This window comes from Lygodium microphyllum, chromosome 25, assembly GCF_053477565.2.
Source record: "Lygodium microphyllum isolate KBCC chromosome 25, Lygodium_microphyllum_v1.1.10, whole genome shotgun sequence".
Classification (NCBI taxonomy): Eukaryota; Viridiplantae; Streptophyta; class Polypodiopsida; order Schizaeales; family Lygodiaceae; genus Lygodium; species Lygodium microphyllum.
The window spans coordinates 130130064-130143455 of NC_141159.1; the positions used below are offsets into that span (position 1 = coordinate 130130064).

The 13392-nt window shown below is 40.5% G+C and overlaps 1 protein-coding gene across 1 annotated transcript; it reads left to right on the forward strand.

The window, feature by feature from the left end:
* The first annotated feature begins 5425 nt into the window (after window positions 1-5425).
* Window positions 5426-10753, forward strand: LOC148014750 (pentatricopeptide repeat-containing protein At3g09040, mitochondrial-like). Its single transcript, XM_087666805.1, has one exon. The coding sequence runs from the start codon at window positions 5679-5681 to the stop codon at window positions 7704-7706; it is 2028 nt and encodes a 675-aa protein (XP_087522931.1). The 5' UTR covers window positions 5426-5678; the 3' UTR covers window positions 7707-10753.
* Window positions 10754-13392: the final 2639 nt, after the last annotated feature.

The following is a 13392-nucleotide window of genomic DNA, read 5'->3' on the forward strand; positions in this document are numbered from 1 at the left end:
TAACAACATGCCCTTTTGTGACAACTTTAAGAACCTATGCATGACTTTATATTATAGAACATGTGGCAACGTTCTAGTTTAGACTTTAGAAAATGAGGTGAATAATTTTCTAAACCAAAAGAATCTTATAATTGGTTTGTGGAAACACTTTTTATGGGACATTAAAAATATATAATCCTAAAATTTTCTATTTTTATACTTATGAATTTTTTTTTGACAATAAAGTAGCAAAAGTATACAATGAAAAATAGTTCAACCATACTAATGGAAAGAAAATTATGCTCAAGTAAAGTAAATCACTAAATACATAAGCAACAAAGCTCACATTTTTTTGTGAGGAAAAATCAATCAACAATGTATTGACTAGCTAGAATGTAACATTTGCTTACAATGTCTAGATAAACCTCAACCATTTGTCTTTGCCTCGATTTGAATTGTTAGTCTAAAAGTGCTCACTACAAGAACATCGAACTATCCTTACCTTATCAATAGAGCTATGTTTTTGCTATCATTAGATGTGAGCTTCTATTGTATTCGCACATAGTTAACCAATCATAATTTATATAAAGCTTAAGTATATGATTATGTAGTGAATGTCTCCACATTTATCCTAGCTTTAGAGTTTTCTTTCGCATGAGTGGTGAAATTCAATTTCATAGCCTTCCTATAACTTAGAAATACACATGATTATAAAGTTTCAAAATTATAACCCAACCAATTTAACTTTTGAGCACAAAATTGGTCATATATAGAATTTTAACCTATTGGCAAATATTAACCACTAAAGTCATCCCTTGATACCCTTTAGGCAATGTCAATAAAAATGGACCTAGAATATTTGTGGTTATATCTTGATTTGTTTGCATTGCCCTTTAGGGCATATGCTCATACAATGGTGGGGTGGTGCAGGTCCCAAAAACAACTATTTAACTTATAATTGTCCAATCTCCTGAACCTAATACCAAGCCTATGTGGAAGCTCTATAGTGTTCCCAAAACCTGACTCTCTCTCTTTCTCTCTCCATTAGGTTCCTTGCATTAAATTGCATTGGATGAACTAGAGTGTTAACTCTCACACACACTCACACACACACACACACACACACACACACACACACTCTCTCTCTCTCTCTCTCTCTCTCTCTCTCTCTCTCTCTCTCTCTCTCTCTCTCTCTCTCTCTCTCTCTCTCTCTCTCTCTCTCTCTCTCTCTCTCTCTCTCTCTCGGCATACCATATGAGTTGACATAAATGCACATTGTCCTTCTTCCACCCCCCTTTCTCTCTATCTTTATCACAAAGTTTGATGAAAACAAATAATCTATCTTCTTTTTCTACTCGATATTTCTCTCTTTCTTAGTGCTGACTTGCCATGGCGGCCATAACATGGTTTGAGTTGTAGGTTTCCTACTCTAAACAACATTGTTGCCCTCTTCTATTGTGTTTATAATCTCTCTCTCTCTCTCTCTCTCTCTCTCTCTCTCTCTCTCTCTCTCTCTCTCTCTCTCTCTCTCTCTCTGTGGAGTACAGAGTAACAAAAAGGTCGATAGACTACAAGAGGCACATGTCCACTGGTCACACCTAGATTTGCATTTGTAGCTTTGAGCATGCAAGTGAAAAACTACTACTTACCCACTTTCTTCGGGGTTTACATGGGATCTCAAGCAAGAAGACAAGAGCTAGCCACACAAGATGACAATCCATTTGATTCTTTGATTGACAAAATCCCCCAAAAACCCATTACTTTTTTTGAAGGCCCTTCTTGCATTATTGCTATTTTTGTTGGATTTGTTATGGCAACCGTTATTGCATATGGCATATTCAAAGTTATAATATTTGGACCAAAAGAGTAAGTCATGTAGAAAGTGGTTGAAGGAACATGTTTTTGGGTCTTGTTTATGAAGATGGTTCAATGACATTCTAGTAATCAACTATGTTGATTGGTAGGTATAAAGCGTTCGACCAAGCTTTAGCTAGAGTCCAAAACACTAACCAAGTGATTGGCAAATTTTTTTATGGCTACCAATAAGGATATTTTTGCTTCAAGTTTTCTTTGGTAGCTAATGTTATGTGCATGCAAGGTATATTGGGTATAGGTTCACCTATCATTGGATATGGGCAAGCAAATTGAAATTGATATGCAAGGCAACGTATTCCTCATCATGTTTGGGTATGCCCTAGATTCTCAAGGCATGTAGGCTTGAAGGATAGATGTCAAGTCTTCTGCTCGCACAACCTCCTAGTATGGGAGCATGTCACATTATGAATAGGTTGCCATCTCTCTCTCTCACTCTCTCACTCTCTCTCTCTTTCTGTGGCTAGCTATGTTGTATTGGGAGTCCAATCGAGAGCCAAGCTAATATCGAGAGCTCTGCTTCCTATGCTATACTTGCATAGAGAGAGAAAGAGAGAGAGAGAGAGAGAGAGTGTTTGTGTGTATGTTATATGGTGATGTGTTTGTGGCCCTTGGGATTGTTGAATTTGACCATAGCTTCTTATGTATATCGGCAATAATATGCAATCATGCCATGCTTTTCTACTCTACACCTCTTTGTCTCAAACTTCTTGGTGTCCAAATCTCCATGGTCCACAAAAGATGATCAATACCAACATGGATTCAATCTGGATGCACATTGAGTGAGTCCTAGGATGAAGAAGCTCATTAAAGGTTTTGCATGAAAGTTGCAATTTCAAACGATGATACTATAGTCAAGTTTTGGCTATGGTGCAAGTAAGGATGCAAGGCTGCATATGAGGATATCATTTTAAAAATTTGTGCAACTATGTGCTTTTTTTTGTGGCTAAATCTCACTTGGCTTGTTGTTAATAGGCGTGCGCGTGCACGCGCGCGCGCGTGCACACACACACACACACAATGCAAGGCAACATGGATTAGGGTGCTTGATAAAATAGGCATCGTCTTTGTAGTTTTGAGCCTCTCTCTCTCTCTCTCTCTCCAACAAGGCATAATATGATTTGCTTGATACATATGATTAATGTTGCCCACAATGTGATCCCCATATGATTTGCATGTGCATTGCTTGAGGTTGGTAGCAAACCTTGAATGAAAAAGGTCATGTTGAATTATCATAGAGGCGGTTACTAAAGCTAGGAGTGGGAGATGGCTCAAAGCCCTTTTGGTAGGCCTTCGGTTGTTCAATCTATCATGCATCATATGATTTCATCTAGGTGACCTCTAAGATGCAAGAGGTTATAATTCAATTCTGTAACTAGCGTTGAGAGATATAAATTGTTGGAAATTACTCATTTCATTTCAAGGGGTTTTATAGGTACACTCCTTGGCAGGCACACAAATGAGTGTGTTTGGGGCTTGAATCCCCTTGAGTTTAGATTAGAAGGTGTATTAAAAAACAATTCTTCTTTCTAATCCAACATTGCTTGGGTTTTTCCCATATGTAACAAATGTTACTTGAGTTTCTATTCAATCTCATGGATGAATCTAGGATCTTGATGCATGATGAAACCATGGGTTCAATGACATGATAGGGGTTCTATCAAGGAATCCCCAAAGGGTTCTTGATGCATAATGAAAACACACGATCAATCACATGATAGGGGCTCTATTAAGAAAACCCCAAAGTTTGATGCATGGTGCAATGTGGACTATGTTAATGTCAATATCTAGGCATGTGAAGTCATCCCAATTGTATCATTCAACCTCATCATACCTTAATAACATAAGGACCTATGATTAGGTTCAAGTGCATACTTTGTGGTCGTGAAAGTTACATGCATAAAGTTTGTGATCCTATCTAATAGAGCATCTTAAATATAATGTGCATAGTGAATATTGAAAAACACTTTTAATGTTTATCTAAAAGCACCCCTAACAAGTATACCTAGCAAATTATTCAACCTAGGGCATTAAAAAATGATTAGTAAATGATGCCAGGAGGCATATGCCACGGTGGATTCCGTGAGGTTTTACGGTGGATTCCGTAAACTTAGATGACCGGGGCTCATACACAAAGAGGATTCTTTGTGCGAGAAGTTGATGGGGACGCCTGTCCTTTTCGGGCGTTTCATTAATTTAGTGTGTACATGGGTGATTCCATAGCGGGTGATTCCGCAAAATGCATATTAAATTAATAAACGTTTATGAGTTTAGAGTGCGCACTCGTAATAAATTAAGGTTAGGATTTATTTCTAACCAGTTGATTTATTTATGTAGCTGAAGACTGCTAGGTATTCACTTTTGTCGGTTTAATTGTATTATTCTACTAACGATTGTGAATGCTTCAGTTGATGTGTAGAGATAGCAGCAGTAGCGGAGGAAAGCATTGGAGTCTAGTGGGTTTTCGACTCTTGGACTAGATTTTGATAGGCGCCACGCCTATATTTTGTTATGTCTATTGAGACATCGATTATTTATTATTATTTTGTATGCGCTTATGCGCCCGGATATGTTATTTCTATTTGGACATTGAGATTGGGCGTGCCAGACACTATGGGCACCGTCCATTAGCTTTATTTTCCTATTTTTGTAGAAAGCAAACTCAAAAGCTAAAAGCTTGTCATATTTTTGTAATTGGGCTATTATTGAGCATGAAGATTGGAAATATACATAAAATACATGCTTTGTGAAGCGCTCACACAAGGCATGGGGGAGATTGAACCCAATTTGTCTCTTGCTTCTTGTCGTGCATGCTTTTACATGGTTTTTTGTGCAAAAAGGTAGAGTACTTTGTTCTTGGGGACCTTCCGGGATTCACCACGTGAGCTATCTGCGACCGATCTGCGCACCAGTAAAATAGAGTGAACATTTAACTTTGACACATTTTCTGCATGAGCATTTTCATTGTGATAAAGAATCTCACAAAATAAAGAGAAAGGGAAGGGGGGGGGCTAATGACATGTGCTTGTGCGGGTCATAGGATTCTTGAGGAATGCTATAGTTTCAAAATATTAGCCCCTCCCGCTTGTGTGCATCTTAGGACTGTTGAGGAATGCTGTAGTTTCAAATTTAAGTGATTTCAATTGATTATTTTACAAAGTTACAACATGAACCCTTAGAAGGTGTGTTCTTTGGGCATTGAGAAACAAAAACATTTTATAATATATATTTGTTTTGTTTTTTTTTTCACTGGTATGGTTGTTTATTCCTTATGAAGCGTGGTATCAATCTTTTTTTGTGAGGTAAACAACCTTGCGAAAAATGCAAAGTGAGTGAGGCATAGCTTTGCGAGCTTCGCAGTGATGCCAATCAAGCAAAGCGTGGTTAGCGGGTGTGACCGGCTAGCTAGTTACCCACTATTAATTTCAGTCAAGGAGTTCACTTATTAACTTTGAAATATGTGAATATCTTGCTTTATCAAAAAGAAAAGTTTATTTTAGAAAATTAAAGAAAAAACTCTCTCTCTCTCTCTCTCTCAAAAAAGGGCAATGCTCTCAATCGTGATAGTGCACCCTTGTTTTGAAGATATGTTCAAATTAGCTGTTAAGAAAATACCTCCAAAACATTGGCTTATGGCTATCTTTTAACAAGTGATGTAATCTGCACCGGGAGGTTTTGTCATGGCGTCTAGCACGGGAACGCAGCAGAAATGTTTCACTGTTCCGGACCTTAAATGGTGAGCTCATTACAGCATTCAATATTACCAGGTAATCTCATATCATCATGTGTCTCAGAACAAGCCTTGATTTATCCGAGACAATATATAGATGCTTGGAAACCCTAAAGCATCAGAGGATGCACTGGTTCTGTGGAATAAAAAAATCAGAGCTCATGCTCGGAATGGGTGGGCCACCGGCACCTTGCAGCTCTTCAGCCAGATGCAGGAAGAGGGAGTTGTTCCTGACAAGAGTATCTATGCAGGTGTACTCTCTGTATGTGCAGGGGCTGGGGCTGTCTCTGCTGGCAGGCGGATCCATGCTTGTATTGTCCAAAGTCCACTGGAAGCAGAGGTTGTTATAGGGAACTGTCTTCTCAATCTGTATGGCAAGAGTGGCAGCAAGGAAGCAATGGATGTCTTCAATCGAATGCCAGAGTGGAATTTGGTGTCATGGTCTTCAATGATTGCGGTCCATGCAAAACATGGAGAGGGTAACATCGCTCTTGAGCTACTCAGACGGATGGAACAGGAAGGGGTGAAGCCAAACAGGGTCACATTCATCAGTAGTTTGTCTGCTTGTTCAGATCAGCTAGCTATAGCTGAAGGGAAACGACTTCATGCCTGCATACATGAAGGTGGATTGATTTCTGATTTAGTCATGGGTACTGCTCTTCTGAATATGTATGGAAAATGTGGCAAATTGAGTGATGCTCAGCATATTTTTAATAGATTAGCAAGGCGGGACTTAGTATCGTGGAATGCAATCATTGCGGTCTATGCTCAGCATCAACAGTGTGCGACAGCCCTTTGCATGTTTGTGCAAATGCAGAAGGAAGGATTTACTCCAGATCACATCACTTTTACCACTCTTGTTGATGCATGCTCTGAACCTACTGTTATAGCAGAGGGCAAGAAGCTGCATTCTTGTATTGTAGAAAGGGGGTATGAGTCAAATGTCAGCTTAGGTGCTGTGTTGGTTAACATGTATGGAAAATCTGGCAGCTTGGAAGATGCTTGCCTAGTATTCAAACACATAGAAAAACGGAATTTGGTTAGCTGGAATGCCTTGATTTCAGTGCACAACCAGCAAGAAAATGGGATGGAGCCTTTGCGATTTCTTCACTCAATGCAGCAAGAAGGTGTAGGTCCAGATAGGATTACCTTTGTGAGTCTTCTTCACTCCTTGACTAGCCAGGTAGCAGATGTGGAAGGCAGGCTACTACATGGTTTCATTGTTGAAGAGAGTTTGGAGGGGGAGACAGTTGTTGGAAATGCTTTAATTGATCTGTATGGTAAGTGTGGCAGCATAGCTGATGCACAGAGTGTCTTTTACCAAATTCCTAGCAGGGATGTGATCTCATGGACCACCATGATTGCAACACATGCTCAGGAGGGGCACACTAAGGAAGCGCTGATACTTTTTGATGAAATGCAGGAGAAAGGGATACATCCAGATAAGCTTGCCTTCACCAGTGGCCTTTCTTCATGTATCAGTGATACAGGGTTTAGTGAGTGTGAACGAATGCATGCTTGTATTAGGGATAGCAGAATTGAGGTAGATACACAGCTGGGTAATGCTCTTGTTACAATGTATGCTAAATGTGGCAGTCTAGGGAGTTCTCTGGATGTTTTTAACACTATGTCTGAGCGGGACGTCATTTCATGGAATTCTATCATTGCAGCATTTGCCCAGCATGGCTGGGGCAAAGAAGCTGTTCACTTTTACCAGCAAATGCAACACAATAGGATCAAGCCAGATAAGTTAACCTTTGTCAATGTCCTTACAGCATGTAGTCATGCAGGGTTGCTTGATGAAGGCTGCTACATTTTTGTTTCCATGAATCAGCATTATGGCATGTCTGCTGATGCAGATCATCACGATTGTTTGATGGGCCTCTTTGGGAGGGCAGGTTGTGTGAGAGAGGCAGAAACCCTGGTTTATACTATCCCTTCTCAACCGACAGTTTTATCATTTTTGACTTTGATTTGCTCTTGTAGGGATTTAGCTGATGTGGAAAAAAGTGAGCTTCTTGCATCCTATGTTTCAGAGCTTGATTCAGAAAACTCTGCCCCTTACGTGATTCTCTCAAATATTTATGCTGTGGCTGGTAGGGTGGTGGGTGCAACAAACAAATAACATAAAATACGTACGGACTGGTGTACATCTGATTTAAGTGTGCAGGCAGTGGACTTCAAACTAGAGGTCCACTCTTTCAAACAAGAAGAGGGGGCTTTTGCAATCATACAAAAATGAGCCATTGCATTGCACATTTGTGTGGAAGGTGTCTTTGTTAGCATTGTTCTAAGGGCAATGCTTAGTAAAAGGTCTCAAGTTGCATGATCAAGCAATGTTTTAAAAATTACATCAAGTTTATGAACACTTAACACACTTGTGAGGTGAGAACATGTTTTCTAACTTTATCTTGTATCATGGATGTCCACACTTGCCCTTGCGTCTATGGGTGTTGAGAGACACACTTTCTCTCTTGACCATGAGTTGAGCAGATTGAGTGGGAGCTGCAAGTGTAGAGCAGAAGGGCAGGCTGGCTTCAGATGAGGATACTCCACCCTCGAGAGATGGAGGATGCATTTCTGCTTTCTGGATTTCTGCAAGGCATTTAACGCTAACGTGGGCCAGATTCTTACAGTGACTCCAGGCCATAGAAGTATCACTAGAGGTGATGTAAGGGATCTTTGTATTATGTGAGTCAGTAACAGGGAGGATACTAGTGCTAGGGGATATTTGACATAGTCCAGTGCATGATTGGTGTGAAGCAGGGCTGGCTTCTCTTGCCCATTCTCTTTGGACTATATGTTGATGAGATTGTTAATTCATAGACAGGATGGGAGGAGCAGGTGCAGCACTGGCAGGATGATCCTGATTCCACTATATGCAGATGACATTGTGCTGATATCACATTCTTCTTATCAGATTCCGTTGAGGGACTACAACATCATCTTTTGCAGGGAGAGAGATCTCACCTGTGAATCTATGGGAGATCAAGATCATGATATTCAATACTTCAGCTAGCTGGATTGCTACTTCAGCACCAGAGTTTATCTACCAGGGCAATGCAATAGAGCAGAATCATCCTATTTTTACCTTGGGGTCACCTTCTCTGGGCTCAAATTCATGAGGAGAGCTGCTGATGCTAGGCTCACACAAGGTTTTGCAGCCTTGTCAGCCCTAGAGAGAGTGTGCCCAGATCCAGGATGGCTTTTTGATACATTAGTCACTGTAGGCACTACGCTCCTCACAGCAGCTTGCAGCAGGAGACACTGGATCTTGATTTGCAGAGTCTAGTGCATGGTTGAGGGGCCATCGTGTCTAGATTGATGCCCTACCACCATCTCAGTACAGGCTGGTGCACCTACCATGTGACCGAGTCACACTAATCTGAACCAGGTCATCAGGATGGATATCATGTGGCTGAGTATTGGGAGGACATGGATTACCCCAGATCCACCACTTTGGTGCGAAGATGGCTTCTACAAGGACCGTCTTCTTCAGCTTTCTGAGGTGGCTTCATCATCACATTGGGATACATGGATGTGCATATGTCATTTGGAGGCAGTGTGCCATAGGCCAGATGCAGATTTCATCAAACCAGCTTTGAGTTGAGACAGGTGCATACTCCAAGGAGGCATGGGAGGAACTGGGACTCTTATCTTCAGGACTTCCATAGTACTAAGATTCAGTGATCTGTACCCGGGCAGTAGCCACAAGCATACATTTGCAGTAGACAAATAGATATTGACAGACTTCTCTAGGATCCCACCACCACTGGTAGAGGCTTCACAACCCATACTACTGACCATCCGTGATGACCATTGGCAGAGCCATGGAGCTATGCAGAGCTAGGAGGCCTCACCCTGGGGCTTGACACTAGGTATCATCACCCATGAGATTTTTTGAGGATATGGCCCACCATTTCCCACCAGTCAGACATTGTCAAAGGGCCTCACCTCAGGAGATGCCATCATGGATATACTGAGATCCCTTCATAGGAGCTCTATTCATAGTCATTATAATTGCCATCTTGGTCTTATAGGTCATTTGGCCTTTAGCAGACATTAATGAGTTTCTCTCCTCCTCCCCCCCTCTCACAGCAGGAATGCAAAAGTGATTTGCTATGTATTGCTTGCTATGGATTTTTGCTATTAATGTTATTGGTTCTGCAGTGGCTTTGTCACTCTTTGTCTTGCAGAGTAGACGATTGGTGGCAACCTAGAGAACACAGGGCAAATAAGTGGCAGCAGTATAGAGAATAGTGCCAAATGACCAGTCAGCGAGCCCCAAAATGGGTGCTAGGAACAAGTCAGCCAGCTACAAAATTGGCAATACATGGGAGCAACATAGAGAATAGTGCCAATCAGATGACCAGTTGGCCAGCCCAATAATGGGCACCAGGAACAAGTCAGGCAGCTACAAAATTTTCTGGCATAAAACCAGAAAGGGACACAATACACAACGACTCTAGCCCATGAGATGTGCACATGCTAACATCCTCTTTCAGATTATGGATGATCAGTTCAATAGAAGATACAATTATAAGGACTCATCATAGTACATGCAACAAGGACACATAGATAGAACCATGGATACCAAGCAATGAGTGATCAAGCCACCACCAAGGTGCCTCAAAAAGAGCTAATGTCAATGTTGATCAGACCAATCCATGAGAATAGAAAGTAGCCATAGCAGCTCTTGATGCTTGTCACCAATGCCATGCAATAGCATACATGACCTTTGTAAAACAAAACAGCTCATCATGAACTTGGATGCCAATCCCAGCTCCAAGATTTGAGAACTCGTTAGTCTTCAAAAATGCATATGGAAAGCTGCACTCTGGCTCCATTGCACTTGCATATCAACGAGGTTAGGATGCCCCACTACCATCACCTTGTTATGCGCCCTTTTTGGCACTAGAGAGTCTTGAGAGATGCCAATGCCACTAGGGCTAGGAGGTGAAAGAGGACGCCTTCATGACCTTTGCCTTCTTGTAGAAGAGAGACCCTTAGTAGCCTTGGTCTTTACTTTAGTTAGAGGGTCGGGGATTGGAGTTGCAGTCAAAATTTGAAGATGATGGACACGTTGGAGGAGTCCTTAGCCTTCTTTTCCTCCTTCACCTTTTGGGGAAGGGTGAATTGTATGTGCCAAAGTTGATTTTTTATTTGCTACTCGAATAAGGAATGATTGAATTGCATCATTGCCTCGAATCTAATAGTGTCTAGCTGATCATAAAGGGTCATAGCTGGCATGGTTGTTGCAATCTCTTTCATAAGCTGAAAACTTTTCCCACACTCTCGAAGCTATCTCGAAGGAGAGGTAACTGCTAGAAGGTTATTAGATATGGATCTAGGAAGAGTAGAGTAGGCAATGATATCACTTGTTTCCCAGGTAAGAATTGCCTCAAAGTAGTATCAGTCTCAATCTTTTGGAATGGAAGATGCCATCGATGATGCAAGATGGCTTCTAAAGCAACATACCACATGCACTTTTGGACACGCCAAGCTTTCATTGTTGCACTCTAGATGAGATAGTTAGGTTCCTTAATCTTATCCTCAATAGACATGATGGAAGTGCCATTTCAAAGGAGATGTAGAGAAGATGAAGAAAAGAAAGGGGCTAGAGGGAGGTATGTATCTTGACTTGTCCCAAGACCATGAGGACAATAGTTCAAGTAGTATAGTTCGAAACATAAAATCATGTTGAAAAGCACAATTAGGGAGGAAAATTGTAGGCTAAGCATGATGAAGTCAGAGCGTGCTTATGAAAAAAATTGAGTATAACAAAAGCATTAGTCGATCAATGAAAAAAAAAATTTCATTAAAGTGGTAGCTATATTACGAAAACACAGCTTTGGAAAAATGTAGTTGAATGCCACAAATTGATGCCAACTGATATGGTGTAAGTGATACTTGAACATAGTTAGATGTTTCAAAATGCAAAGGTAAACAATAAGGTGTAAGTACGTTTATAGTCGCTTGGGGCTAAAAATTGCCACCTTGACTAGTAATAGTTGCTTGGAGCACTTGGATGATGAACAATAGCAATCGCAAGCATTTCATGTGCATTGTAAAATAACACTAGATTCAATAGAATAGAATACCATGTCAAATTGGTAGGCAACAATGGAAGCACCGAGACACTGCTTAACAAAGAACTTTGTAAAGAATATAAAAATTCAAAGAGAATATGCTTGGGAGATGAAATCCATATACTAAGGCACTAGAAAAGTATAAGGGGTGCTAGGGAATGAAGTGGAAATGATAAATGACATACTTGAGGAAGATGCAAAAAGAAAGATATGTGCACTTTGAGTATGGGTGGTAGGATGGGCTAAGAAAGGCACCCCACATGAGGATGCAAAGCCACTATGCAGTAAAATGGGGGAAATAGAGGTGCCCATTATGGGTGCATGGCATGCTAGTATAGATGGGTATAGTTGAGGAAGATTCTAGTCTTGAAATTTGTAGATACAGAAAAGAAGGCGGCTTTCTTGAAACACAAAAAAGTACTCAAAGGAGAAATAACATTCTTGGACAAGGATCTTACTCTCGCTCAAGTAGCACATAGGAGAGAGTACATGCTGAACATCCTTGAGGTGAGAAAAGAAGGAATGTTTGTTGTATGTTGTGATGGGCGAGTGATCATTATAGAGTGCTAGTTTGCATGATGGTGTGTAGTCTATGAGACTTTGCGTATGATAGTTTGGAATTATAATGGATCCTTAAGACTAAATGCAAGGTACTTGAAGATACTTTCAAGAACTCAGACATTGCTATGCACACAGACACACTAGTGTGTAGGTAGCGACTTACCTAAATGTATGTTGGATATAGATGGAAAAGTACATATCGACGTCAACTTAGGAGGCTTGGAGGGATGAGGGGATTAGGTGGGGTGGCTATTTTGTTTAGAGAAGGGTTGTGAGATATGGATCCACGTGATGCATAGAGATGCAGAAGTTAGAAACATGTGGATTAGAATGTGCATAGATAAGGATATCTATATTGCAGTGTGTTACTTCCCCCCAACATACTCTAGATTCGCCACCACTAGAGAGATTTCCGTACATATCACTTCATGAGGACATCATGAGATTCACAAGTATTGAGATGTCTCACTAATAGGAGATTTCAATGCCCACATAGGAAATGACCAATATGCTTTTTATGACAAGTATTGAGATGTTTCAAGAGCTTGCACAGGATAAAGAGGGATTAGTCAGATTAACCCAAGATAGATAGTTGGCAGAATATGGAATACACCTACTTGCATTGGAGAGTGCATAGAACCTTTCACTATCCTTAATGGACTATCATAATGGCTAAGATTAGATGGTTTCACATTCTCGAATAATAAGAAAGGATCAAATACTATGGATTACCTGATTGATTCACTAAACTCATTAGTAGATATTAGGAGTTTTGAGATCTAGGTAGACCAATTGTCTTAGCAATAGACAATACTATCTTGACCTTCACAATGACATGTTGTCATGTATAGGAGGCACGATCATATGTGCCTAGATTTCTATGATATGAATTTATGGAGGCAACCTCACATGTATACAACATTATAGTCAAAAACTCATTGATGGTGTTAGATTTGCAGACTCCCATTAGATGAGTTCATGAGACATTTGATTGAAATACTACATACTTCAATGGCACATGCCTTCCCACACATGATGCCATCCATTATGCCACCAATATGCTTAGCCCCACAAAATGTGTGGTTTGATGATCATTTTAGAGAGACGTGCATGTCTCTAGTGAGAAATGGCACTAGGTGTATATATGCATAAGCATGCTTG

Bases quoted from the DNA above. Each gene is read 5' to 3' on its own strand.
- LOC148014750 (XM_087666805.1), top strand. From the start codon at position 5,679: ATGCTTGGAAACCCTAAAGCATCAGAGGATGCACTGGTTCTGTGGAAT.